Here is a 25,901-nt window from a genome sequence, read left to right on the forward strand (position 1 = left end):
AGATATTCAAGAAGCAGAGGTTTGATGGATACAGCAAGAGAGTGGCAAAATAGTGAACAGAGCTGGGAAAATCAGAGCTGAGATCCTTGCCCCAGCTGCTACACGAAATCCCTACAATGAGCTGAGCATGGGAAGGAAGGTGTTCCCTTTGCACAGCCCACTACATCCATGTCCTCCGGCTCTTTCTCAGTGGAGCATTGCGGACAAGTACAGAGGCTTGCTTCAAAGAGCAGCCTTCTGTTTTAAGCTCTGGATGGTGGTGCAGCAGTTTCCTTGGGAGGGTGTTAAATCATTTCTTTGCTACAGGGGTGATGTGAGAGTAATACTAAGCAGACTCTGCAGTAGCACCATATGGATTGCTTTTGCCCTTGAATGGGATTCTGTTTTTAATCAAGTATAATTCAGCATCAGCCTCAGTAAATAGCAGGATGTGTCAGCGCATTGCAAAGTTTTACATGTATAATTTTTTAATGGGCTTTTAGTAAGTTGGTATTAACCTGCTGAGGCTCTAAGGTTTCCAGAAGGGAATGCAGTGAAAGGCACCTTTCTTAAAAGGACCAAGGAACAATCTCTCTTTTTCTAGCACTCCTATCTCTGCTCCCTCTTGGTCTTCACTGGCTGTTAATCTAGGCAGACAGTTTCCAGGTGTTTGCTTCTGAATGAAAAGGAAAGCCTATTTAGTCTCTGAATAGCCTGTGGTATCTAGAAATGAGGAGCATTTGTGAAACGAGTTGCATGTTGTGAAAAAAGCTGGCTTGTCCCACTGAAGGCAGCCAAGGGACTGAACAGAAAGAAATGATGTGCTCAGTGGGGCTTTGCTAATGAGCGGTGATGGAACAGGGAGGCAGAACAACAGGAGACCTGCGGAGAGCCCAGGCAGGGCTGTGTGCTGCATGCACAGATAGGAGCCAGCTGGCCCAGCAGCAGAGATCCTCCCCAAAATCTGCCCTTTCTCCAGCCCCATCTACTGTACCACAGCCACTGAAGATTCATCCCTGCCTGAATGTTGCTTTGCAATACGAATGCTGCAGGATCTCTAAGCCACAGCACAGTTTACAGCTGTGATGCTCCAGGACCTCAGCCCTGCCCCATACCTTCCCGAGCGACTTGGGTACAGCCGAGCTGTGAGATCCTTTCAGGGAGCAGTGATGATACTTGAAGTACTGGCTTTCTGCAAGAGTTTAATTTTGTAGTTATTTGAAGTCGTTTGGCTCTGACTATTGCAAGCTTAGTTCTGCAGGGACGCTGACCCCAGTTCAGAGGCACGTAAGCCTGTGCTTTCTTCTAATACCATTCCCACATCATGCGCTGGCTTTTCACAGAGATGATGTTCAGCGTGTGCCAAAGTGGTGTCCTAAATGAGCATGTTTTGTGACCTTGAAGTACAAACTAGCTGCTCATTCCCTGGACAGTCAGCACCCAGAGTGTTTGCAGGCTTGGAGGCATCTGGATGGCAGAGTACTGCCAGGCAGCTGTGACAGCCTCTTGGCATTAAAGACATGCTGTCGTCTTGTCTAGGGCCAAGGTGAGAAACCACGTTTGTGGTGCTGATGAAGTTAGGGGAGAAGTGGGTGCAGACTGCCTGAAACTGCTGAAAGGATTTAAGTAATCCAGGTGTGCTGCTGAAGAGGCTTTCAGGGAATCTGTCCTGGGACAAGGTCTGTGGTAAGGACCAGCTTGCAAGGTCATGGGCAGTTTTTCATGAAGCTGCAGGTGCTTTTTTTCCTGCCACTGTTGGGAAGGTGTGGAAGCAGGAGAAGTGGGAAGCCCCAGCACAGCACACCCCACATCCTCGTTGCTCTGAGAAACTCCAGATTCCTCTGTTTTGTACTTGAACACCCAAACCATTGTATCAATGCTGCTAATACCAACTGAGTTAAAATACATCATAATAAAGAAACAAAACAAAGCCTTGAAATGCCAGATTTTCAAGAAGACCTTTTATTTTGGGTAATTGTTTCACATGGACTCGAATTTGAACACCCAAGTACGGGTTCATCCCAGATGCTATAGGCAGTAGGTGCAGCGTACCTGCTATAGGCTTCGTCTGAAATCAAGAGGGACAGAGGAAGATGGTCCTTTCCCAGCTGTTGCTCGCACCCTGAGTGCTCTGAATCCTCCTCTAAGGTTGTATCTCTCCACCACATAGCATCAGTCTTCAGCAGGCTTTCCTTAGGTGCCTCCACTCCGTGCCCAAAGTCAGGAGACAGTCTAGACTTCTAGGTATGATTTCCCTTGTTTCTGAGCACCCCGGGGCTCTAGGGTTTGACTAAGTCCAACTTCGGATGTGCCAGGTCAGGCTTTCTGACACAAGTTGTGCTGGAAATGTAGTACATGCGCCCTCACCTGTCATACCTGCTTCGTTCATGGGGTGGTTGTGAGGTTTAGCAAACAAGTATTTCTAACACGCTTTGGGATCTTTGCCTAGACGATGCTCTAGAAATGCACAGGATTGTTATTCAGATGCAAATAAGCCTGAAATACTGTTACCTTTCCACTGAAGTGAAGGATGGGTCTAATAAACCTGAATTTAACGGAGCGCTGCACAATCAGACTTTCTCCTAAGGGCTCTGTAATATCTTACATTGTTTCATTTTCATTATGAAGAGGTATCGATCTATTCTTTGAATCGGGTCTGTCAGCACAGAAAGTGCAGAGCATCTTGGAGCCCAGGGAGGTTGTTCCAGTGAGCTGCTGACCTTTGCTTTTAGAGCAAAATCCTTTCCAGGGAAAAGCAACAGGTGGAAGCATTTTGTCAGTTTGTCAAAGCAGCTTCAGTAAAGTGCTCTGCTTTGGCTGGCTCAGCATCGATTTTAACCTTGGGAGGGATGCAGACAGGTACATTTGCATGGGAATGACTGTTTTTTGGCTGCTGATGTCCACCTTGTGTGTAGCACATGGGGCCTGGGAGGGGAGCACCGATTGGATGGTCTTTACCAAGGCTGTGTGCATCCAGCACCCACATCCCCATGGCTCCATGGCTGGACGGCGTGGATCTCAGGGCAGTCTCACTGGGGCTGACATCTGCCTGCTTTGTGACTCTTTCTGTAATGTCGGAAGCAAAAAACCCAATGTGTCGTTGTGGCCAGTCTTTTTGAGCAGGACACAGAGTAGCTGAAAGTTCCCTCTGGAAGGCATGGACTCAGCCTAGGGGTTCCCACTTCCCCATGGAAAGAACTAAGGGGAGGTCATGGGTTGGCTTAAAAGAAAATCCCCAAACCCTCATGAAGCAAGTTTAGGTGTGGTGACACAGATATTTTGGTTATGTTCCTTTAACGTGCATTTGGGGCTGTATTTATGTTGACAGTGCTTTTCCTTCTCTGCTGTGCCTGACAGAGCCCTGCTCCTGCACAGCTGGCAGCTGTGTCTCAAGGATGGGACAAGTGTTTTGTTTTGTTTCTGGGACCTCTGGTCCTGGCTTCCAGTGACATTCAATAGCAATTCTAATGAAGCTGCCTTTCCTACCTGCTGCTCTTATGTCTGCAGAGGGAAGGAACTTGCTCCCTGATGCTTCGGGCTGGTGAAATTAGAGGGTTAATTTGTGCTGGTAATTGTGTTTAACTGACTGTGGCTGTCACCTGCTCCCCTTGGGTGGCTCCATGGGTTGTGTGGTTGTCCCTTCTGCATAGTCATTAGGAGTCTGGAGGGTACCATTAGTGGTAGGCTTTTATTTCTGAGATGCTTAGCTCTCCCTCGAGTTCTGTGGGGATAACACCATCTTTTCCTCTGCGTGTTGTGCTGCAAATGCAGATCGCACTGGTTTAATGAGTACCTTTCCTGCAAGACAGCTGTCCCTGGGCTGCTTTCACAGTGTGTGGCAGTGATGCTTGTGTCACTGCAGGCATGTCCCACCGCTTGGCCGGTCAGCCTTTGGCCAGCCCTGCTGAATTAATTGTTCCCTGCCCTTCTCCCCGCAATGCATTGTCTGCAAGAGATCTGGACTTGCAGCAGAAGTTGGTGGGTTGGCAAGTTTTTCTGCTCTTAGTGGTGTTGATGTCCTGCAGCTGAGCAGTCCTGCTTCCTTTCTGTAGCTCTCAAACAAGCCAGGTTTTTTCTGTTGCCTACGAGTGGACTTGGGAATGATTTTTGGGGAATCTTTTACTCTTCGTTCTGCAGCCCTGTATTGTACTGAACTGTACCAGTGGCAAGGCACAGCACAGGAGGGGATTTTGATGCCTGAAGCCTGTTTTGGATAGCTGTGCAGAGGAGGATGCCCACAGCAGCTGGCAGACTGGGACTTTAAGAATTGTGCTTCTTTAGAGCAGAAAAGGGATTTCAGGTTGCCTTCATCAGGTTAACAGCTCCACACCAAATCATTTCTTGGCAGATGTGAGCTCTTGCTCTTACAATTTTTGTAGCTGTGATGGAGCCTTGTTCATTTACACCAGATGGTGCTCGGTGCAGAATTCCTGTCCCCTATCCTTCTCCCTTCATGGCTATTGCCTCTGCACAAGGCAGCTAGACAGGGGAGAGGATCTGCAGATAGCATAAGTCTTTCAAGCCAACTGGCGCAAGACTTTCATTACTGCCACCCAAACAGCATGGCAAGGCAGCACGGCGTGTGGATTGGACACTGCTCCCAGCACTGCCACTCCTGACCTGGCCAGCCTCTTCCCCTCTGTGCCCATCTCCTTCCCATCCCAGTCTGTTGTTATTTAAACTGTGCCAGGTTCGCAGAATTGCCTGGCTCACACTGCATTGTAAAGCCCTGGGATGTGTCAGGCTCACTTCTGAAAGCGCAGCCTGTGCTCCTCTGCCCTGCAGGCACTTGTGCTAATTTTCTCCTCTGAGCAGTTGAGGTCCAAGACTCTCACTGTCCCTAACGCTCACGTCAAGCACATGGATGTTCTCATCTGGGAGGTGCAAATGTTCATTCACCCTAGTGTTTGATGGCTTTGATTTTTGCAAAGGACGAGTTTCTTATTTCTTTGTTCAACATTCATATTCCTCCTGTGCCTAACAGCCAGCAGTGCCCAGACCTGCTGGGTACCAGGCTGAGATGGGCACTGAACAAACAGAGCATCTGGCAAACGGCCCACATTTTCCCTCTACTTTTATTAGATTGCACAAAGGCAGGGAATGTGTTTTACAAGATAAATAGCTATTTGATATAGGAATTGGTTTGTGGTTTCGTTTTGGTTTTTTTACTTTCCTGTATGGAGGAAATAATAAAAACCCTAAAATACCTGCTTGCCTAGTGTAACTCCCTCAATTTTCACAGACTTAGCTCCAGGGATGTACTTGTATGGCCCATGTATATTTGTGGCCTGTATTTTTTTTAGAGGCATTGGGAATCTTAGCCCTGTGGTATCAGGCATGATACCAGACACCTGCATGAAAGGCAGCTCATCATCTCCTGAAGGGAAACTTCACTCCCTCCCTCACTTTTTTTTTTTCCTCTCTCCCTATATTACCATAATGAAATGTCAGCTTGCCACTAGCTTTGCTGCGGAGCAGATGTCTCCTCGTAATTACTGTTGTTGCAGGGTATTCCGTGTTTATCCTGACTGTCTAGCCGGGCTGTTACAGCGTTAACTGGCTTACATCACAGTGTGGCCACGCAGTTGCTGCACATCTGGAAGAGGATGTAAGTGCCAGTGCTCTTCCACGAGCTTGTTTCTGCTGGGTCTCCAGATCAGCTCTTTCATGTGCCAAGGACAGCATCCCGCGGTAGTGCTTTAAACTAAGGAGAGGTCCTTGCAGAAAAAGTATCTGCAAGTGTGACTTCCCCTCCCCAGACACGGCCTGCTGGAAAGTTGGCTTGAAAAGAGCAGAAGAGTACGTGAAGTTTGTTCTTTCTTGGCCCTAAAACACAAGCTGGGATGCTCTGTAGGGCAGGCTGCCTTTGTGGCAATGTGTTGACCAGGTTTGTAAAGCAGGAAAGTGTTAGACCAGCATTTTCCCCCAACCAATTGCATATTTCCTAGGAGATATGAAAAGTGCTCATGGGGAGGTATAAAAACAAACATGCTCCATTTGCAAGAAGGAAATGTGAAAATGGTGGTTTTGGCTGGGGGAGGAGGGAGGACGAGGGGTCCTGTTCCCGTGGAAAGGGCAGTAAAGACTTAGAGGATTTCTTCTCCTGTTCAGTAAAGTCTCTTGGGTTTTCTACAGTTCTGCTTTTGGGGTCATTTTGCGTTCTGAGACTTGTTTTTTTGATTTTTAAATTTGTTCTCCAAGTTCCTGAGAAGTCAGCCACTTTCCTACAACTCCCTGCTGCTGCTTCACTCAGTGGCACAGAAATGGCTTTCTTGCAACTGCAATATTGCTTCCCAGATAGCTTGTAACGAGCAGGATTTTTCGTTTATTTTCAGTGCATCTCAGCCTCCAAGCTCTTTGCAATGGTTGCTTTTGTTTTGGATGTACAAGCACTTCAGCTGGTGCCCACAGTTGGCCTTGTGGAGCCAGGACAGAGCTGGAGTCTTTGCTGCAGCCTTGTGGAGCGAAGGGCAACATGTAGGAACATCCTTTACTCTGAAGGACTGCGTGGCAGAGGTTTGGCCACAGCTCTGGGTGTGAAAGTGGTCGGAGTGGCTGGCAGCTTTGGGGATTTGGGGTGTTACAGAACAAATTGAGGTCGTTTTCTCTGGGCTCCATTGCGAAGCATAGCTAGAGAGAGAGTGCTTTTTCGTGAGCACTGGCACCAACCAGCTGGTGATTGCTCCCTGGTCAGAATTATCTTTTGAGTTGGAAATACCCACTGATTTCCGAGCTGTTGGCTGGACTTGGTGCTCAGCTGCTAGTTGTCTTATTTTGCCTAAGTATCTCCTCTGGGCTTGTTTCATTCTGCCTGTGGTTCTGCCACTTTTTATTAGCTTTATGGCACTGCAGTTTCAAAATAAATTAAAAATTAACCTCTTTATTTGAATCCCCTAAACCTTTAATACAGCAAGTTGCCCAATCCATCAGCTGGTCTGATGAGGTCAAGCAGATCTGCAAGACTTGAGTGATTTCCTTCTTTAACAGCTCTGCTCAGTCCTGCTGGTTGGGCTGTTTCTGGGTTCATGTCCATTCTTTGCATAATTACTGCTGACAAAGGTATTTCTGAGTGTTGTACTCCGGTGTATGTCCCAGTGAGGCACCGAAAAGGAATGGCTATAGGAAGTGGCACTTCTACTACATTATATTGCATAGCCAGCAGCAGCTTTGAGTGGGGTGCCTGAGCTTGCACCTTTATTTTCATCCTCCTGGAAAGGCTCCCCTGAGTGTGTTGGCTGCTGTGACAGACCATGCTCCTGGTTTGTTTTTTTTTTTAGTGCACTACCAGAAGATCATTCACCGGGACATCAAGCCTTCCAACTTACTCTTAGGAGATGATGGGCATGTCAAAATCGCTGATTTTGGAGTCAGCAATCAATTTGAAGGTAACGATGCCCAGCTTTCCAGCACGGCAGGGACACCAGCCTTCATGGCACCAGAGGCCATTTCAGACACTGGCAAAAGTTTCAGTGGAAAGGTAGGTCTTCGCTCACAGCTGATGTCTCCTGGGACCCCCAGGCATGGCACAAAGGGCAGCACCACGCCTGCATCCTTTGTGTGTTGCCCGCTCAGGGATCGGGGTAGTTATTGAGTAAAACCCAAGCTCTAATTCTGTGTTCAGCCCCAGCAAAACTTACATTGGTTGTTCTGTGCAGCGGGCAGACAGTCTTTGCTGTGGATCCCTGCCCAGACAGGAGCCATGTTAGAGCCCTTTCCCTGCCCAAAGGGAAAGGAGGAAACTCCCGATTCCCTTCTAAAATAATCAAGAGACACAGGGGGCTGCTGGGCACCAAGGTCATGTCTTGATCCCCTGAAAGCGAGGGGCACTGCTAAGCGCTGTGGTACAGATGTGAGGATAGGGTCTAGTGGGGTTTTTGGTTTTTTTGCTTGGAAGAAGACTTTTGAGGTTCAACTCCTCTTTGATATTCAGCCTTGAATGGTGTCATGACCTGTAAGAAGGGGCTACTTGCTGGTCACTGTGCTTGACAGCAAGGACAAGGGTGGCAGCATCTGGCCCAGCACAGTCCTCATTCCCCAGGCATGCTACAGATGCCTTTAGGAGCCCAACTTCAGAGAGACTCTGCACAATAAAATAGAAAATATTAAATGCATACAAATAATGTTCTGTGAGTCGGTGGGATAATCCAGCTCATTCAGATCATCTGTGTTGCATCTCATTTACTGCCTGTACATGCTTTCTTTCAGGCACTTGATGTATGGGCCATGGGAATTACCCTGTACTGCTTTGTTTATGGGAAGGTAAGCTGGCTTTCAGATGCTGGAGACCTGCATGGGAGTGTCTACCCGCCTGGCTTTTAACTCATTCCTTTCCAAATAAAGGCAAATACTAAAAACAAAGAACTACCTTTCTGCAAGCTCCCCTTTTCCTAAATCACCCTGCGGATGAGAAGGGACTGATGTTGTGATCTGTGGAAAGCATGGTTTCTAGACTTGGCCTCTGTACTCAGAGCAGTTGTTCATGCTACAAACCCAGAGCAGCATCAGTAGCACCAACAATGGTTTGTCGGGGGTTATCCATATTGCCTGTATTTAGAAACAAGCTAGACAGAGCATGGAGAGAGGCATAAGTTTGATCCCGAGCTGCTGCAGCACTTTAGCAATCCAGATTACAGAAAGCTCTGTCTGCCAGAGCTGAGCTGGGCCAGACAGAGTCCACTTTGGCAGAGCCAGCTCTTCAGAACTGCCTTCTGCAAACTCCATATCCTGTCATGGCATTTCCCTCTCCTGTGGCCAGAAGCCCCTTGTCCCACCCATGCTCTCCCAGGGCGAGCAGTACAGCAGGTACATGCAGTCTGTGTGTGCAGGTATGTTACCTGAACCTCCTGTCCAAGCACGGACCATTGCAGATCCCACCACACAGGCACAAGGCATCCAGCTCAGGGGTAAGAAGTGGCTGGGGGAGATGGCAGAGGCAGAACTATCGCCATTGCTGGTGTGATATCGCTGAGTTAAGTCAGGATGGAAAATATTCTGACCTGTGTGTATAATGATGTCTTACTTGGGGCCAAATCCTCAAGTGATGGGGTATAACCTTGATTTTATATTCTGGTATAACCTCATGGTGATATTGCTTTCCTATGTGGCAAGCACTGAGGGAAAGAAAGAGGGACTATAAAGACACAGACAGACATTTGCCTGTTCCACATGACCTTGTGTAGTAAATATTGTACATATTGTACCTATTTTATATTTCATCATTTAATCTGGCCAGGCAGGCTGGGGCAGGGCCCACCAGCAGCCCACAGCCCACTAAAACACGTGTACCTGCTTCTTCAGTTTTGATGCAGATGTTCATAGGGCCTGTGAATATGCTGCTCCTACATCTTCCACAGTATTCACCATGGCTTAGTTAATGTCCTGTCAGCCCTGCCTGTCCTGCTAGGTAGGAAGAGCTAGAATCTAGGTCTAAATTAATCGAGTGTAAAAAGTTGTGATGGAGAAAAAAATATGCTTTGAATCTATATATCTGATCTTTACAGTGGAAAACCAGGTGTTTTAATAGTAATACCTAGCTTCAAATGATGCTTGTCACAGAGAGACCTCAAAGCAGTGATACAAGTCAGGCGATAACAGTACATCCATTTTGCAGGTGGAAAAAGTGGAACAGAGAAAAGGAAAATGAGTAGTTCATGGTCACCTGGTAGGCTGGATAGAGGGGGGTATCCCAATCCAGTTCTGTATTCCTTAGGTCCCTCTGCTGTTCTTCTGCATTTATTATTTAATAAGGAATAAATCAATTTATTGTGTGTGGGGAGATCTTATTTATTTCCATCTCCGTGTAAAATCGAGAGAGTGTGCAGAGAGAGTATACTTCTGTTACGTGAATGACAAATGCCTAAGCAGTGCCTAGATTTCTGACAACTGGAAAATCTTTTGTTTGTTTTACAGTGCCCTTTTATAGATGAATATATTCTGGGTCTTCATAACAGGATCAAGAACAAGCCTGTAGAGTTCCCAGAAGAGTAAGTAAACTTTACTCAGCTACTTTAAAATAAAGTTTGGTCTTCAGCATTATTCACTGTGCAGCGTAAATGCCGATAGGTCACCATGGAGGGACAGACCAGGGTGGGTGAGGTGCTTTGCATTCTCCTGGGTCCTTCACGTGGGTTTTGTGCTGATGTTGTTGTCGAGGCATTACAGCTGCCTCTGCTGCTCCTGTGTCCACGTTGTGCAGATAAGGACTAAAGGAAATGGCTCTTGAAATCTTTGGAAGCAGAGGGGTTTCAGTATGGGTCTGGTAAGTTCTGCCCCAGTTACTTGACCCTGGAGATGCTCGAAGCGTGGTTAGTTGGGGTTTTGTGTTTCTCCCATGTGGTAGCCACCAGAATGATTCAATGTATTAGTTTTCAAAAGCAGTGTGGTTTATAGACTTCGGTCTCAGTCTAAGTAAACACATGCTGCTTCTGCGGACTTACCTTGGAGCTGGGTGAAGTGTCTGATGGAAGGAGGCTTATCCTGAGATAAACAACCACAGCTTGGTGCATCCCCACTCCTCTGCCTCCTCCAACACGCTCCAGGAAAATATGAGTTTGTCTTGTGCGCTGGCAGACTGGGGCTAGTTTTTTAAAAAAAAACAAATTAATTTATCCACTTGACATTGAGAGGCTGCCCCTCCCCCTGCCTCTGCTTTGGTTAGTGAAGGAAACCTATGTTGGCCACCGTCAGAGCTGCGTGGTGGAGACTTCTGGGCTGTGTTAGGTGGGATGGCTGGCTGCACAGTCACAGTGTGTCCTCTAACCCACAACAGCACACTCAGCGGTGAGGGGGTTCAAGCCAAGGCCACTTGTGTGCCATTTGAGCAGTGGGAAGTTCAGCGTCGAGGCACTGAGCGGTGAGTGTTCGTGGCCTTGTCAGATGAGCCTGGCAGGAGATGATCACACTCGATGGGTTCTCAGTCTCTGCCACCGTGCCTCTCCCTTCATGTGTTGGCCACTCCTTGGTATTTCCTCCATCTTCAGGCCTCTGGTGACTTTCTGTTGGTAATTAATTTGTTTCTACTGGTTGCTGTCAGATGAAGTAGCCAAAGCTGGACTCCTTATCTGCCTTCCCAAATCAGCACAGTAGTCAGGCAAAGAATTTTTGACCTTCTTGACCCAATCGTTCATTCTAATAAAAACTTAGAGATAAAATGATTTGATTTAAAACATGCATGAAGAAATTAAAACTCTAATGAAAGGCACATCTGGTATTAGAGAGGAAGGGAAGAATGTTGTCAGGCAGCCTGTGATATATGCATGTATCCACCATCTATTACATGAATTATTTGTGAGATGCTCACTGAATTTTTAGACACCTACAGCGAAGGGCCAGACCTTTGCCTTGGCAGTCCCAGGCTTCCTTCTGAGTCTGCAGAAAGCAATGGGTACTCAGGCTGTCCTATTTTAGACATCTGCTTTAGATGGGATGACTCATGCCCCAGGCTTCACAGGCTGTATTAATTACCTCTCCATTGACTATGAAGCACAGCCACTGCAGATAGCTCAGACAGAGCCATCTCTGCTCAGGCTGATGGAGCCCACATGCAGGACTGTGTGGACCACACCTGCCAAGAACCTGCGGCCACAAGGTCAGGCCACTTGTTTGACGGCAAACACAGGCCCCAGTTGTGGGTATGGAGCAACTCTGGCAAGCCAGCCCTGTGCTGTTGATGAGGTTTTACAGCTAACCAGGCTTCAGGCATTAAGAGCACGAAGGCTGCTCATGCCACTTTCCCATGTTCCGACTGGTTGCTTTGCGGTCGGGGCAGGACTTTGTCTTGACAGCACTGCAGCAAAAAAAAAGTTTGTTTCCCTGGCATGGTCTATCTGCTTGCTTGGGTCCTGGCAAAATGCCCATCCTCTCTCAGCCATCACATATTTGGGTTAGCAGTCAGCTTACAAGTGACTGCTCCCATCTGTCTCTGCAGTAAGTTATGAACATTTAATGGGCTAACTGGGTTGTGCTAAGAACCTTTTCTTCATTCAGACATTTCCTTCAGCGATAATTCGGCTGCATGATTTATTTGGGTTTCTCAGTGACCTGCTCTCCCAGTCTAAAAAAAGCTGCACCCCTCATTAGGTTGTTGGAGGAGCAGAGACTTACTGGGTGTTGACAGCTGTCTAAACTGCATCTATTTGTTAGATAAGGCAGTAACAGAGACGCACATAAAGCTGGAATTCACTGGACTGGATCCACCTTGACCTCCCACAGAATTAGCACCTTGCTACAGTTAGGAATATTTTGGTTTCAATTTATTTCACCATGGCTACAAAAGACACATTCCTGTTTGCGGACAGTCCATGGAAACTCATTGCCTGTTTCCTGACAACCTTTAGGACAGAGACAGGGCTGACTGTACCGGCGTCATTGTCCCTTCCCTTCCCTTAGAGATGCTGGGATAAATATTTATCATTCTGGAGTTCTCATTCATGTCAGTGAGTCCTTGGCGTGACACGAGGTAAATGGGGTTAGCTCACACCCTGATGATCCTGGCATGACTAAAAAACAAGCTGGAGAAGTTTCTGTCCAGACATGTATTAAGAGAGCCAGAAGCTCTGCATAGTCCCTCCTGGTGAAGAGGTGAAGTCCAGGACAATGTTTTCTGACCTGCGGGCACCCTGTAATATGATCTATGGTGCTGGCAGCCCTCCCAAATGGGTGCTGAACTCTGTCATGCTTGGCATTTTCCTGAGAGCCATTACAGGACTATGACTCTGAGAAATTCCAGATAGAGCAGGCTTTTCAGATGAAAAATGCCATTGGGTACAGCATGCACCATGGCAGAATGGGCAGAAGGAAAAACAGAGACAGGGTGATGCGGTCTGTTACCTGGCTATAACCCACCTGAAACTTTGTGATCCTGTTTACAGGGCTTTTCCTTATGATGTTAATCCTGTGTTGTGTAGAAATCAGTCTGGTGCCCAGAAATGTTAGGCTATTATATATTCTATTTCTTGTATTTTAAATAAAGCCGTTGCCAGTTTGGCGTGGATCTGATGTTAAGTATTTTAAAAACACAATCTCGCCTGCACCTCAGTGTGGTCCTCCCTTAGGAGTCTGTTTATTTTGACCCTCTAAATGCACCGTCACTCCCCATAGCAGTTCTTCTGTGCCTGGAGCTCATCTCAAGAGCAGCACGGTTCTCCCCATTCCCACCTAAATTGTCACCTGCAGTGCAGCCTAGGGAGTGGGAAGTCTCTGAGGACTCATCCTGCCATTCCCCTTGTCTGGGCCATGTTGCCTCTGTACTGCAGACCCTTGATGCAACTCTGAAAGTGTTCAGACTTTAAACTGAACCCACTTTCTGCCCCTTCCCACTGAATGAGCAGTGTTTCCTTGTGGCTGTTTGTTAAAGATCCCATAACCAAAGTCCACATAAAGTACTCATAAATTATTAAACAGCAGCTCTGTTTTCATCAGACAAAAATATCCCTTACTGTGATATGGTCTTCATTTAGGCTTATGATAGTTTATTCCCTCCTCTGCTTGGGGAGGGTGCAGAGGAGGTGGGCACAGCACTTTGTCCTCATCAGTGTTTTTAATCTAAAATCCAACCCTGCTGGGGAGTGATATTTTATGCTGCCAAATCCCATCTCCATGCAGAAACGCAGCTCCTCGAAAGTCATTTGTGATACAGACTTTCAACTGCCTAATACAATTCTGTCATATGCTGGCATTTTATTTCAGTAGCACTTTGATCATAGAGATCAAGTGCGTTTTAAAGACATCGCCTGTATCGTTAGCAACAGAAGTCATTGAAGCCTTTGGACTAGAGAGACAGACTGCAGGATCAAGGGCTCCGTGTGAATAGGATGCCTTCTGGCTTCAGGCAGATGCATTTCTCTTTTAGTCATGTCTGTTCATTCCCTCCTTTTGTTACCCCAAGGCTGATCTATACAGGTAGGAAATACCGAGTTACCAAACTGGCTGCCATTGGCGTTCATGGAAGCAATTTAATTAACACAACCTGCAAGCTTAGCTGGGATCTTGAATGTCAAATGGGAATGTTTCATCCAGCACACGGTTGCTCACGGTGCAGGTTCAGCGAATCAAGTTGTGCCCTTCTTGTATCATAGAGCCCAGCTCCAGTTCTGCTCTCGACAACACTTTGTTGTCCCAGAAACTGTCCTCTGAAATTCTCCTATAATGCGTTGTCTTTAAAAATGTCCTTAGATCCATTCACCTGATTGCTTGTGCTGCATTTGAGAGTGTGCAGCTGCGTTAGTGGGCCAAACAGGATAACCAAACCCCATAGCAGTGACTGTGCTTGAGAAGGAACCAAGCCAATTAGACCTTCCTTTCTTAAGCCAGGTTTGCAGAGAAAATACCTTCTGAGCGGAGTAGATTCTCTACCGAGTAACTGCAGTAAGGACTATGCATGCCTTGAGCACTTAATTCCCCTGTTAACTGTATACTGTTATTTTCTTTACTTAGAGCACAGATAAGTGAAGAGCTCAAGGAACTGATCCTACGCATGCTTGATAAAAATCCAGAAACAAGGATAACAGTCCCTGAAATTAAGGTAAATTGGACATTGATATTAGTCTTTTATCTCAGTTGATTTTGTTGTTCCTTTGGTACCTTCTAATGAGGCAGAGCTGTTCCCAGTGTTTGTTTTGGGAGCTTTCTCTGGCACGCTGCCTCGGAAAGGGGGAGTGCTCATTTTGCAGCATGTAACAGCTCTGTCACTGCTGCTTGTTGGTGAATATTGACAAAAGCTTTCTTGTTTACTTATTTAAATTAAAATTACTCAAAAGCTGGCTGATCCTTAGCAAATCCCCAGGAGAATCGATATTGTCATGGGGGCTGCTAGCTGCAGAGCCTGTGCTGTCAGTGTTGGACCTGTGTTACGGGGGCTGGAAGTGCGTTCCTCTGGTGCTTGCATGGTCAACGGCCTCAAGGCAGCACATTTGTTGCTATCATCTTTACTTGGGGGATGCTTATTAACACAGGGAGTGACTAGGACTGGTAGAGCACAATGCTTCACAAGGCTTGGCTTTGTTCTGTTTTTGCATGGGCTTTCTGTCCTCGTATTACCCCCCCACCGAGGCTTTGGACCTGCTGGGGGCTCTCAAGATTTCCACAGAGATCCATCAGCATCCTCTGCAGGGCACACAACTCTTCTTCGCTCTGTCTTGGGCCAACACCAGCATATTTGCCACCGAAGCTTGACAGTGGGAAGGTTGAAATCCAAGAAGAAATGTGACATCGCTTCCCTCCATGCCCAGGAGGCCACAGCCGGTGATGGTGGGAAGTGCTTTGGAGCTGTGTTAAGTGATTTTGCTTGGCAGCTCTTGCAGGCACTTCATGTGGAAACCTGAGCCCTGTAAGAACCCTGGGGAGAAGAGCAGAGCAGGGTGCTGGATCTTATCCCTGGCCGTGCGCTGAAGACTCTTGATGTGCTTGAGGACTTGTGTTTGAAGCTGAAAGAGCATGTGTCTCTTGCGCCAGGCTGCTTGAGCACTGCTCTTCTCATGTTCTCAACCAAGGAAGCCATCCCATGAGAGGCAATAGAAAAAGGACAGCTTTTTTCTGTTGTTCTCCCAAGAAAGATGATGGCCAAGCAGCTTCTTGGCAGAGGCGGCTGTAGAGTGATTGCCATCACTGAAGGCCCTGGCCAGAGGAATCCAACCCAGAGAGTACAGAAGAGCCCGATGTGTGCAGCTGATACAATCCAGACAAGGAGATGACACATTCTCTCTGTATTTGCATTCACAGACTAATCCCAAGGAGCTTCTTTGCTCTGAAGTAGCATACAGCTGGCTGTGTGGCATCGGGGCTCCAGCCTTGGCTTCTTGCATAGTCAGATGTTTCTAAGTGGATGTTCCGGGCCTCCTTCTCCTCCTCCCTGGGTTCCTTCCATTTTGTTTTTCCCTGTTTTCACACTCCCCTCCTCTTCCTCTTCCATGTTCCTTACTTGTAAGATAAAATCCTGACGTGACTGCAAACATTCTTGTGCTGGCGAGCATTAGCTCCATGCTGCTTCTCGTATGTGATCATTAATAGTTGATAAATCTTTGATGTCAACATTGAAGATAAACATGGCAAAAGCTGGAAGGAGGCAGTAAAATTATAAAAGGGGGTTAGGCTGGACAAATATCTTAACTGCTCTGCCAACTGGGTTTGGAATTGCTGTTCACCATGAAAATAAATCAAGCAAATCATTTTGTATGAGGAATGTTGAACATATGACTAGGCAGTCCTCTCCCTAGCTGAAATGTTCACAAGCCCCACGTAGACTGTAGGGTTTAGTGCACTGGTTTCACTTAAGGCTGGACGTGGCAATGTGCCTTTGAAAAGAGTTATTATAAGCACAGTTAACGATCTTTGGAAAACGCAACTTAAGTGCCGGAAAGAAGCTCATCGCTAAGGCCTTGCAGAACACTCTGGACACCTGCATCCAACTCATTGGAATGGCGGTAGGCAGTAAGCATCCATCCTAATTCAACTCCTCATCCTGGAGGGTTAGGAAGGCCTTTCTAGCACCAACACTGGAGGATGCTCTCCCTGACAGGCAAAATATCCAGCCCTGGATATGGGTAGCAGAGAGCCTCGCCCTCTCCTGCTGTCAGCTCCCTTCCATAGCAGCATGGCAGCAACAGGGAGGGATGATGGGAAACTGCCTCCTTTCTCCTTTGTGTGGGTGTGTAGAGGTTTACGTGGTGTCCAGGTGGCAAAGTGTGTTATTTTGCTATTTATGTAGGCAGGAGGCCGTTGCAGTAGCACCAGTCCTCAGTGTTCAGACCCAAGTACTCCATTTTAAGCACCTAAACCCTTGTCTGTGCAGATGCGTAAATGATCTTGATTCTCCCAGGTAGCGAGCATGTGTAACCCTAGATGAAATGTGTGCATATGAGAGAAAAAGATTTAAAAGGCTCTGGATAACTCAGATTTTCAAAGTGTTTCAAGCTTGATTCAGAGGGTGCCAGGTTCCTCCAAGATGCCAGTCGGTGACAGTGCGTGTGACAGCACTGGGCATTAGGGGATGCCATCTGGCCAGGCACCAGATCGCAGCAATTTTCCAAGGGAGCTGGTTGAGCCACATTGGTGTCAGTAGAAATGGAGCGTCGCCCACAGGCAGCTTACCCCCATCATCAGTCCTGTGCCCCCGTTTCCCTCTTGTCACCACCATCATTGTGCTCTGCTGTAGAAGGGAGACCTACAGCTGTCTCTGTGTTCCTCCCCACGCAGGTGCATCCGTGGCTAACCAAGGGTGGCGAGGAGCCCCTGCCGCTGGAGGAAGAGCACTGTACTGTGGTGGAGGTGACAGAGGAGGAGGTGAAGAACTCGGTGAAGACTATCCCGAGTTTGCCAGCTGTGGTATGTATAAACCACAACCACATCCTCTACGTGGGTCAAGAGCATGATACTTTGCTGAAGCTCTCAACGGGTGAAGGAGAGGGTACATGTATGCTCCTGGCACGAGAAACTTGGCCTTTCAACCCAGTGTGAACTTTCTGTGTCTGAGTACTGCAGCAGCCTGACTCTGCATGGCCTGTGTGAGCAGTCCTGTTTATATCTGTCAGGCTGCTCTCATAAGAGCTGTAGGGTCGCACCCTCAAGGTGTCTGGCATCAGACATCCCGGAACACCAGAAGCATCCCAAGTGTGTTTTGCTTCATTAATCTAGAGGTTGTGAGACACCTCATTTGGATCCTCAAAATGAAGGCTCCAAACCTGAAGGTGACCTGGCCAGAGAAGCAGGGAGAGGACGTCTGCCAGTGGAATATATAGCTGGCACTTGCCTGCCAGCCTTGGGTGACCACAAGTGGGTGTTCAGGGCTCTCTCGGCAGTTTGTGTGTAGCCAGCTGGAGGTCTGCTCTAGGCGATTACTATGATGCAGGTGCCTTTGGGGGTTCCTTGTACTGGGGAGAGGGGTGCTGAGTACAACGAGGACCCGTTTTCAAATCTCTCGTGGTGTGATGTTAATATAGACACTTGCCCCAACAGCCAGCTGGGGGAGTGAAAACCATCTTTTCCCCTTGACAGCAGGACCTTTGCCTTTGAACCCGCAGGAGCTGGCAGCACTCTCTGCACAGTGCCTGCCTGGGAGGATGGCCCAGGAGAGCTCTGGTGCCTCTTTCTCACGGCCTTGGACCATGAGTGGCAGGCAGCAGTCAGCAGCCTCTGCTTCACCTCTTGCCAGCACTGGTCTGCGTCCAGGGGTCTGAGCTCACTGCCCCAGGGAGTGGCCTTGACGCTGCCTGGAACACACATAGCTGTTCTGTGGGTTTCTCTAGTTCATGCTTTAGCTGTAATTCTCTTAAATGTCTGTTGAATTATTAAAGAAGCTGTTGTTAGACTCCTTTGAACTAGCTTCAAGGGGGTGATGTGTCAGTCCTGCTGTTCTCACTGGTCTGTTTTCCTTCCTCAAAGATCCTAGTGAAGGCCATGCTAAGAAAACGCTCCTTTGGAAATCCGTTCGAGGTTCAGACCAGGCGGGAGGAGAGGTCCATGTCTGCTCCAGGGAACTTACTGATGTACGTATATACAGCTTTACCTGGCTCTGCTGCACGTGCAGAGTAAAGGTGTGTGGGGAGGATGAAGGAAGCAGTTTGCAAATCTTTTCCGTAGCATTTAAGGACAAAACTCCCTTCTAAATCAAATACTGAGACTAAAATCACCTCAAGTCCTCTAGGGTTAAAATACAATGCAGTAAAGCAGCCTAAGTACTCTTTTTATAGATGCAGTTCTTTCTGTAAGATGGGTTTGGCCTAAACACATGTACAGTGCTAAACTTGGGTCTGGTTTTTAACCTGTTAGTTTATAATACGCTGTGATCAAAGATCCATTAGAGATAGGTGAACTAAAACAAGTTTAATTAGAGTCTAATCTAGATATGTATTGGAGGGTTTAGTTCTTCTCTCCTTTTTATGGGCAACAGAAAAGGCACCAGATGAGCAGTTTTCATGTTCTATAAGCTGGAAATGAGATGATGTGGTTTGTCTGTGGTCTGGGGCCCAAGTCTGGGCAGAGACACATGGACAGACAGTGGAGAACACTTTGACATTGCTCTTTCATTTGAGAAAACATACAGTATTTTTTCACGCACCCAGTTGTGAAATGGTGGAACACATTGCAATGGAATATTTTGGAGGCTGGATATAAATGGCTGTATTGGGATTAAAAAGGGAGTAGACAAATTAATTACTATTAGATTCATCAAAATGTTTTAAACACAATAGTCTTAGATATTTGGGGGACGGAGGGCGGGAAGGATTTGTCTGTCCTTTACTTGGCTCTTACTCTTTCTCCTTCATATTGGTTACTGATCCCTTTCAGAGCCAGGATTCTGGGTCATCAGTCCAGTACGTAACAGATGGACCATTAGCCTGACCTGGGACAATTATTTTCATGTTCTCACCCTGCAAAATCTGTAAGGCTACAGTTCACAACAAAGCTGTGTTGTCCCAGAATGATCCTTTTCCACCCAAAATCCCAGCACCATGCCTAGCAGACTCCCACTAGGGTGTGCTAAGAGTCTCACTGCACCTTTGACAATGCAAATAGAGGAGTGTCTCTCCCACAGGTGTGTGGGGATTTAAGGCTCAACTTGATTAAAGATGATGATGCTTTAGGGCCCAACTGTGTATTGGAGACTTCAGTAAAGGCTTTGCCTTTGAGTCCAGTACCAGTTAATATTAGACAGCAGTTTAACAGTTAAACAGGATTTGTCTGTCCTTTACTTGGCTCTTACTCTTTCTCCTTCATGTTGGTTACTGATCCCTTTCAGAGCCAGGATTCTTGGCCATCAGTCCAGTACGTAACAGATGGACCATTAGCCTGACCTGGGACAATTATTTTCATGTTCTCACCCTGCAAAATCTGTAAGGCTACAGTTCACAACAAAGCTGTGTTGTCCCAGAATGATCCTTTTCCACCCAAAATCCCAGCACCATGCCTAGCAGACTCCCACTAGGGTGTGCTAAGAGTCTCACTGCACCTTTGACAATGCAAATAGAGGAGTGTCTCTCCCACAGGTGTGTGGGGATTTAAGGGCTCAACTTGATTAAAGATGATGATGCTTTAGGGCCCAACTGTGTATTGGAGACTTCAGTAAAGGCTTTGCCTTTGAGTCCAGTACCAGTTAATATTAGACAGCAGTTTAACAGTTAAACACCCCATAAACTGAGCGCTGCTGTGGGGACGTATCTGAAGAGCATGGCAGTCACGGCTCCTTTGCCAGTTTAGCACAAGGGATTTGTCCTCATTTGTTTCCCTTGGCTCATTGCCTTCCAAATTAGTTATTGCTAATTAGACACACATCCCTGCCCATATCTTCACTATCATTCCTGGTCACTGCATTGCATTGTTCTGAGATGGGAGAACTTTTACTAAATTTGAAGAAAAATGTATTGTATGCTTCCCACTGTCCAGGACAGCTAATTCAGAGCAAGGCAGGATTTCTTCTTTTCAAGCTCTGCCTGAATTGATATTTCAAGGTGGTCTGCTGTTCTAGTACTTGAGCCTGTTTCCAAAACGGATCTGTTTCCTTCTACCTTCATTTGAGATGCTTGAAAGCCCATGCCACTAACTAACCAACTGGTGGGAAAACTTCTTGACCCTGACGCTGTGGCTGGTTCCTGCCTAGAGCCAGGTGCTTTATTATCTCCTCAGAATAAGTAAAGTTCATTTGATCTGATGTAGCTGTGAAGTTTCCCATTAGCCACGTTATCAATGTCTAATCCTTTTTTAAATCTTTTTAGGCCTTCAAGATGCGCTGTAAGCCTCCATTTTTACTTTTATTTGTCTCCTTTCTAAAGTTGCTAGTCAAATTCTTCTCAGCTTATACAAAACCAGCATCTTTCCCTGTCTCTACTCATTTGAGCCCCATGTTTGCATTCAGGCCCCTTGTACGGGACTATACTAAAAGGTTTTTGAAAACTGTGTATAATTTCCACTGTTGTGCTGCTGTGTCCAGTGCTCTTGGTTTACAAGAACATGTCAGGTCAGGGATGGAGCTGCAGCCATGCTGGGCTGGGCTGGCCTCTGCCCAGCAGTGTAAGGGCTTAGAGATGTCTAAAAAGAATGTGAATGGTCTTTGAATGTGCCGGTTCCCCACTGCGCTAATTTCTGCACTTAATTTCTCAATCTCATGCCATTAGTGCCAATTTTTGGCAGTAACAATTGACTTTACCCTAATCTATCCTTAATTTATGCACAACTGGAGCTTTGAGAACCCATCTCGAAACCTTTCTGTTTAAAAGACAGACATTGGCTAGGTCTCTTTAACAAGTGTCATGTATTAAACACTACACCAGGGATTTTTTTTTAAGGTATGTGGATTATTATTTCAAACTTTGAAAAATGCTATACTGGTTGAATCTAATGAAAATTGCTTTAAATTTAAATAGGTTTGTTGAATTTACTGACATTGATTTTAAGTGAGCTGAGTCTAAATGGGAATGTTCATTGTTCAATGAGTTCTCTTGGTTACAGTGTTACTTCCACAGGGGCAAACAGAGCTAGACACTAAGCCCATCCAGTTCTTAATTCATAGCTGGTTGTTCTGTAGTAAAACCACCTTTAATACACATATAAAATATAACATCAGTGCAAATGTTATGAATAGCACCGTGTTAGTTAAAATAAGTTTTGAGTGAGTCTGGATTACTATAAATTTCTAGGACCTAGCAGGAACAGATAATATTGTTGTGGCATAAAGGCTCTGCAGGGTTCCTGCATGTCAGGCACCATTTCCACCCCTGTAGCTGGACAGGGGACCCCAAAAGTGGGACTTGCCAGAAGGGTAGCACCTGCAGCCATCGCTGCTCTCTGGCCGCGCTGCCCTGTGGTTGCCCACAAGGAGCTGAGATAAAAATGAGCCACATGTTCCTAAGCTCTCCACCACAGAGCTTCTCCTCCCCAGTGGCAGTGTCTTTAGAGAAAGATAAATCGGCTTTTGTAATATTGCATCTCCTTCTAGTTATAGAAACACAAGTTATTTTGTACCTATGTAAGAAAAAAGAAAAGCAATTAGAAAACTCCAGGTTCACATTCAATTTATTTAATTAGGCTGCATGTGAAATTGCCAGAGCCCCACTCACTGCTGCTTCAAGCATCTTACATCTGTGCCCATACTAGGAATATATTTGGTAGGAAATCCTGACAGCTGAGTCTGCTTTCTGGTATTCGATGCCTAATTGATGGTTCTTAAAATGGATCTGTCCTTTAAGCTCACTCTTTGGGATTTGGAGAGGAGGAAACTAAATCATGTGGTTGAATCTTTTTTTTTTAATTTCTCCCTGCATAACCTGTACGCAATGTGCTGGGCTCTTCTTGGAAATGCTTCATGCAGAAACTGCATGTGCAGAAGTCTTTGCGATGGCAGGAGGCCTTTCATGTTTGCCGCAGCCTTTGTTCCTTTAGAGGACACCATTAAGACACCAGTGATTTGAAATAGTTCTTAAATTAGTACTGGGACGAGAGGGGGCTTTTTTAGCACTCCTTAGACCTGGAAGAAGCAAATCGTCTCCTGGGTGTTATTTATTGCTTTGCTTAATAGCACTGAAAAGTTAAAAAGGCAGCTGTTAAAATGGCACGCACATTCTCCAGATAGAAGGGAACTAAAACAAAGATCCCCCTGCTTAGCAATTCTTGTTTTGCAACGGCTGCCTTTCCCACGAGAGCACCTCTGTACACCTAGAAGCCGGGTGTGAGTGCTGCTGGCTGTCACTTTACCCCATCAGCTGTGCGGTAGCCAGGGCCGGGTGTCCGGGCGGCACCAGATCCTGCCTTTCGGCACCGGATCTCCCAGAAGATGCAGTGATTCAATGAGCCTTGCAGATCCTGCAGACCGCAGCCAGGTTCAAGCCTGTCATTAACGGTGGCTGCAGAAGCAACTGATCATTTCTAATTTTTCCAGTTGCAGAGTATTTTTTAAACTCAGCTGTCTAGCGTTCACAGCTTAGTTCTGGATTTCTGTTAGCAGTGTTTGCTACATTTCTTCTGCCTGCTCCAGATTACTCCTAATTGAGTCAGCACTGGCTTCACCACATTTTATTACTCTCATTTATTGCAACTACTACCTATCAAATTAATTGCTGTGTTTTGACAGACCCAATTTACTTTCCCATTATGGCTGCTATTACTATTGATGAAATGTGGTTGTCAGCTCCCATATGGGGGATCAGTCTGTATTTAGAAAGCCTACCCTGCTTCCAGCCTTCCCCAAAAGAGAGCAAAAGAGCCATCACTGCCCTTAGGGCCATACTGTCCATGTAGGGTAGGCACGAGGAAGCCAGGGGGGGAGAGAGAGGTAAAAAAGTGGCTGACCCAGGTCTCCAAGCAGAAACAGCTTCTCCCAAAGCAGCCCAGAGGTACCTGCCTCACGGGGGCTTTGTGCTAAGAAAGTCCCAGGGCTCAGTGCCATAGGGCTGCTCAAAAATAGGCTGCAGAGATCCCCCTAGGGCAGCCAGGTTTACAGCATCATCTTTGACAAGGGAATGGCTGCAGGCTGGGTTTAAATTTGCCACTAAAGATGCTCCCTTGGTCTCTGCTAGTGCTCGGTGTCTGTCTCTCCAGTCCCAGGAAGATTTTGGGTTGGTAACACATAGGTGCTATCAGAACAGAGTCAAACCCAACCAAAAGCCATACCAATTTTCACTGCAAAGAACTGCGTGTCTCGCAGGAAGAGCCATGCCTCACAGTGTAGGTAGGTATCCTTGTAGTCCACCTAAGGACCAAGGCACCCACTATGGCACGGGATTTTCTTCTGGCAAAGACCCACCATCAGCCTGACCCTCCGGTGAGTGGCCCCATGCTCGTGTGGCTCTGCCCGTGCTGAGCTCAGCTGCTGCACGCCCCATTGCACATGGTGGTGATGCTGTGACTGTGATAGGACACAAAACCCCCCCAGAGGTGCCAAATTACATGGACCCAGGACAGCACAGCTGGACATCAGCAGTGTGTTGGAAGCAACGTGGAATTTTCGGCAGCAGTAGGGGCTGGAGTAGTTTTGTACCAGTGCTACCAGTGCCTGTCCTCATCTGTCCTTCAAGCTGCAAGTAAATGTGACTGATGCTCCATCCTCCGTTTCACTGGCTAGGCTTGTTAGGTACAGAAGTACAAGCTCCTTTGCCTGCTGCCATCATCTTCATGATCGCTTTCTTCCTTTGTCTCATTATTTTGCTCTCAGGGACAGATTCCTCTTAAACACATCTGTATATTTGCATCCATCTTTAAGGTAATTCAGTGTTGGTGTTACCCCTGGGTGCTCTAGAAATGTGTGTCCTCTCCTCAGTCCACGTGATTTGTGTGGTAGTGAGAGCATTCAGCTCCATCCTTCTTTCCTGTAGGAGGAATTTACTGCAGTAATTCTGTGTGTGTGACACTAATGTTTATGTATCCTTTTTTATTATTATTATTATTTGTGATTTTTTGTTGTTTCAACCTTCTTTGGGGAGGGAGGGGTAAAAAAAGCCAGTTGGATTTTAGCAGGAACTGCTCCTCAGTTTGTGGAGGGAATAGCTACAGAATTTGGGAAAGGCTGAACTTTGTAATTTGGGCTCAGGTTTAATATTTAGTGGTTATGCGAAAGAAATAGAGCCGGAGCCATCTCTGCTCCAGCTGCTCCACTGCTCCCCTGTGCTTCTGCCTCTGATGCCACGCTGAGAGGGCTCTGGGCTGACCAAAATTGTCCGCTCTGTGTGACCACCCACCCCACCTCAGCCAGGACTTCATTAAAACACAGTCATTTGTCCGACCAGTAGCACAGACCCTTCTAGGAAGCAGTCGGTCCAATTAATTCTGTTAAATAACAAAATAACATTCGATGCAAACCGTGACAAACTGCTTACAAACATCTCAGTGTGAAGTCTCAGGATCTTAGTGCTTAGGCAGGACACAGCCTCCACCCAGGCGTGGGGAGATCTGTGGTGAGAGACCAGGAAACAGCCACATGCCTCTAAATACCTTTGGGAGCAGCTCCACTGCTCTGGAGACTCTGGCTGGCCTAGTTTACTGCTCCGAGACGAACAGATGAGCTCAAGCCAGGATGCCGCCCTCTCTGTGAGGAAGGACTTGCAGAGATTCTCCAAAAATAGTTAGGAGAAGGCAGGCGGAGGAGGATGGGGACTGACGTGGCGCTGTTGGTGACAGCTGGTTCTGCTGCCTGCTGCTACATTTTTCATAAAGAACCTCCTTGTGAGGAATGGCCCTTTTTCTTTCAAGACGTATTTCAGGAGTGACTGCACAGCCCGGGCACAGTCAGTTGGCCCCCAAAGTTTGCCCATGTCCTCAGCAGAGAGGAAGGGGACATCACCAGCCTAGACGGGGGCAGATTATTGCTATATGGGGACTCAGTGGAGGAATTAAGCACTTACCAGGAGTGTGTTTGTGTGTATATACTGTGATTCAGCTCTTTGTAAGTTGTCCCACTCCATCCCTGTCCCATGCTGCCTGTGTTTCGGAGGGAGGTACTGTGAGGCACGTTCTTTGCTGGGCACGAAACACAGTGTAAATACTCAGTGGCTGTGATCTTCCTGCAGCTGCTGCAGTTGACAGTGATGTGATCTCTTGGATAATTGCACAGGTCAGGCTTCGCTCGCTTGGGGTTTAAAAAAATGTAGCAGAAATACAGTCTTATTCCTTAAAAAGTTATTTAACGGAGGTTCACATTCAGCCTCAGGCCTCACAGCATGAGCCCTGGCTCCCGTGCAGACTGCAGGGGCTGATACCTTGATCTCAGCTGCCGTACGTGCAACCCGAGTTTAGCTGATATTCACCACTGTGCACGGCTGTCAGGGCAACCCGTTTTTTTTGTTGCACCCCTCCTCTGCTGGCGCAAGGCATTCAGAGAGGCAGAAGCTGCTTGGGGCAGCAGGGGAGCGTTGAACACACCCCGGGCACGGAGCAGGCTCGGCAGGACGCACCAGGCAGCTGCGGGCAGGGAGCTGTGCTGTGCGGAGCTGCCTGTGCTGTGC

At 47.0% G+C, this 25,901-nt stretch overlaps 1 protein-coding gene across 2 annotated transcripts in view; it reads left to right on the plus strand.

Annotated features, from left to right (window-relative positions):
* The window catches only part of CAMKK1 (calcium/calmodulin-dependent protein kinase kinase 1, alpha), a 63,689-nt gene that overhangs the window by 35,947 nt on the left and 1,841 nt on the right, over positions 1–25,901 (plus strand). For both annotated transcript variants that reach the window (XM_009319282.1, XM_009319284.1), the window contains 6 exons: positions 7,257–7,456; positions 8,185–8,238; positions 9,889–9,962; positions 14,413–14,500; positions 17,170–17,298; positions 18,355–18,458. In XM_009319282.1, the coding sequence (XP_009317557.1) occupies positions 7,257–7,456; positions 8,185–8,238; positions 9,889–9,962; positions 14,413–14,500; positions 17,170–17,298; positions 18,355–18,458 (649 nt within the window). The remainder of the gene's footprint in view (positions 1–7,256; positions 7,457–8,184; positions 8,239–9,888; positions 9,963–14,412; positions 14,501–17,169; positions 17,299–18,354; positions 18,459–25,901) is intronic.

This window comes from Pygoscelis adeliae, unplaced genomic scaffold (assembly GCF_000699105.1).
Source record: "Pygoscelis adeliae isolate BGI_AS28 unplaced genomic scaffold, ASM69910v1 Scaffold282, whole genome shotgun sequence".
Classification (NCBI taxonomy): domain Eukaryota; kingdom Metazoa; phylum Chordata; class Aves; order Sphenisciformes; family Spheniscidae; genus Pygoscelis; species Pygoscelis adeliae.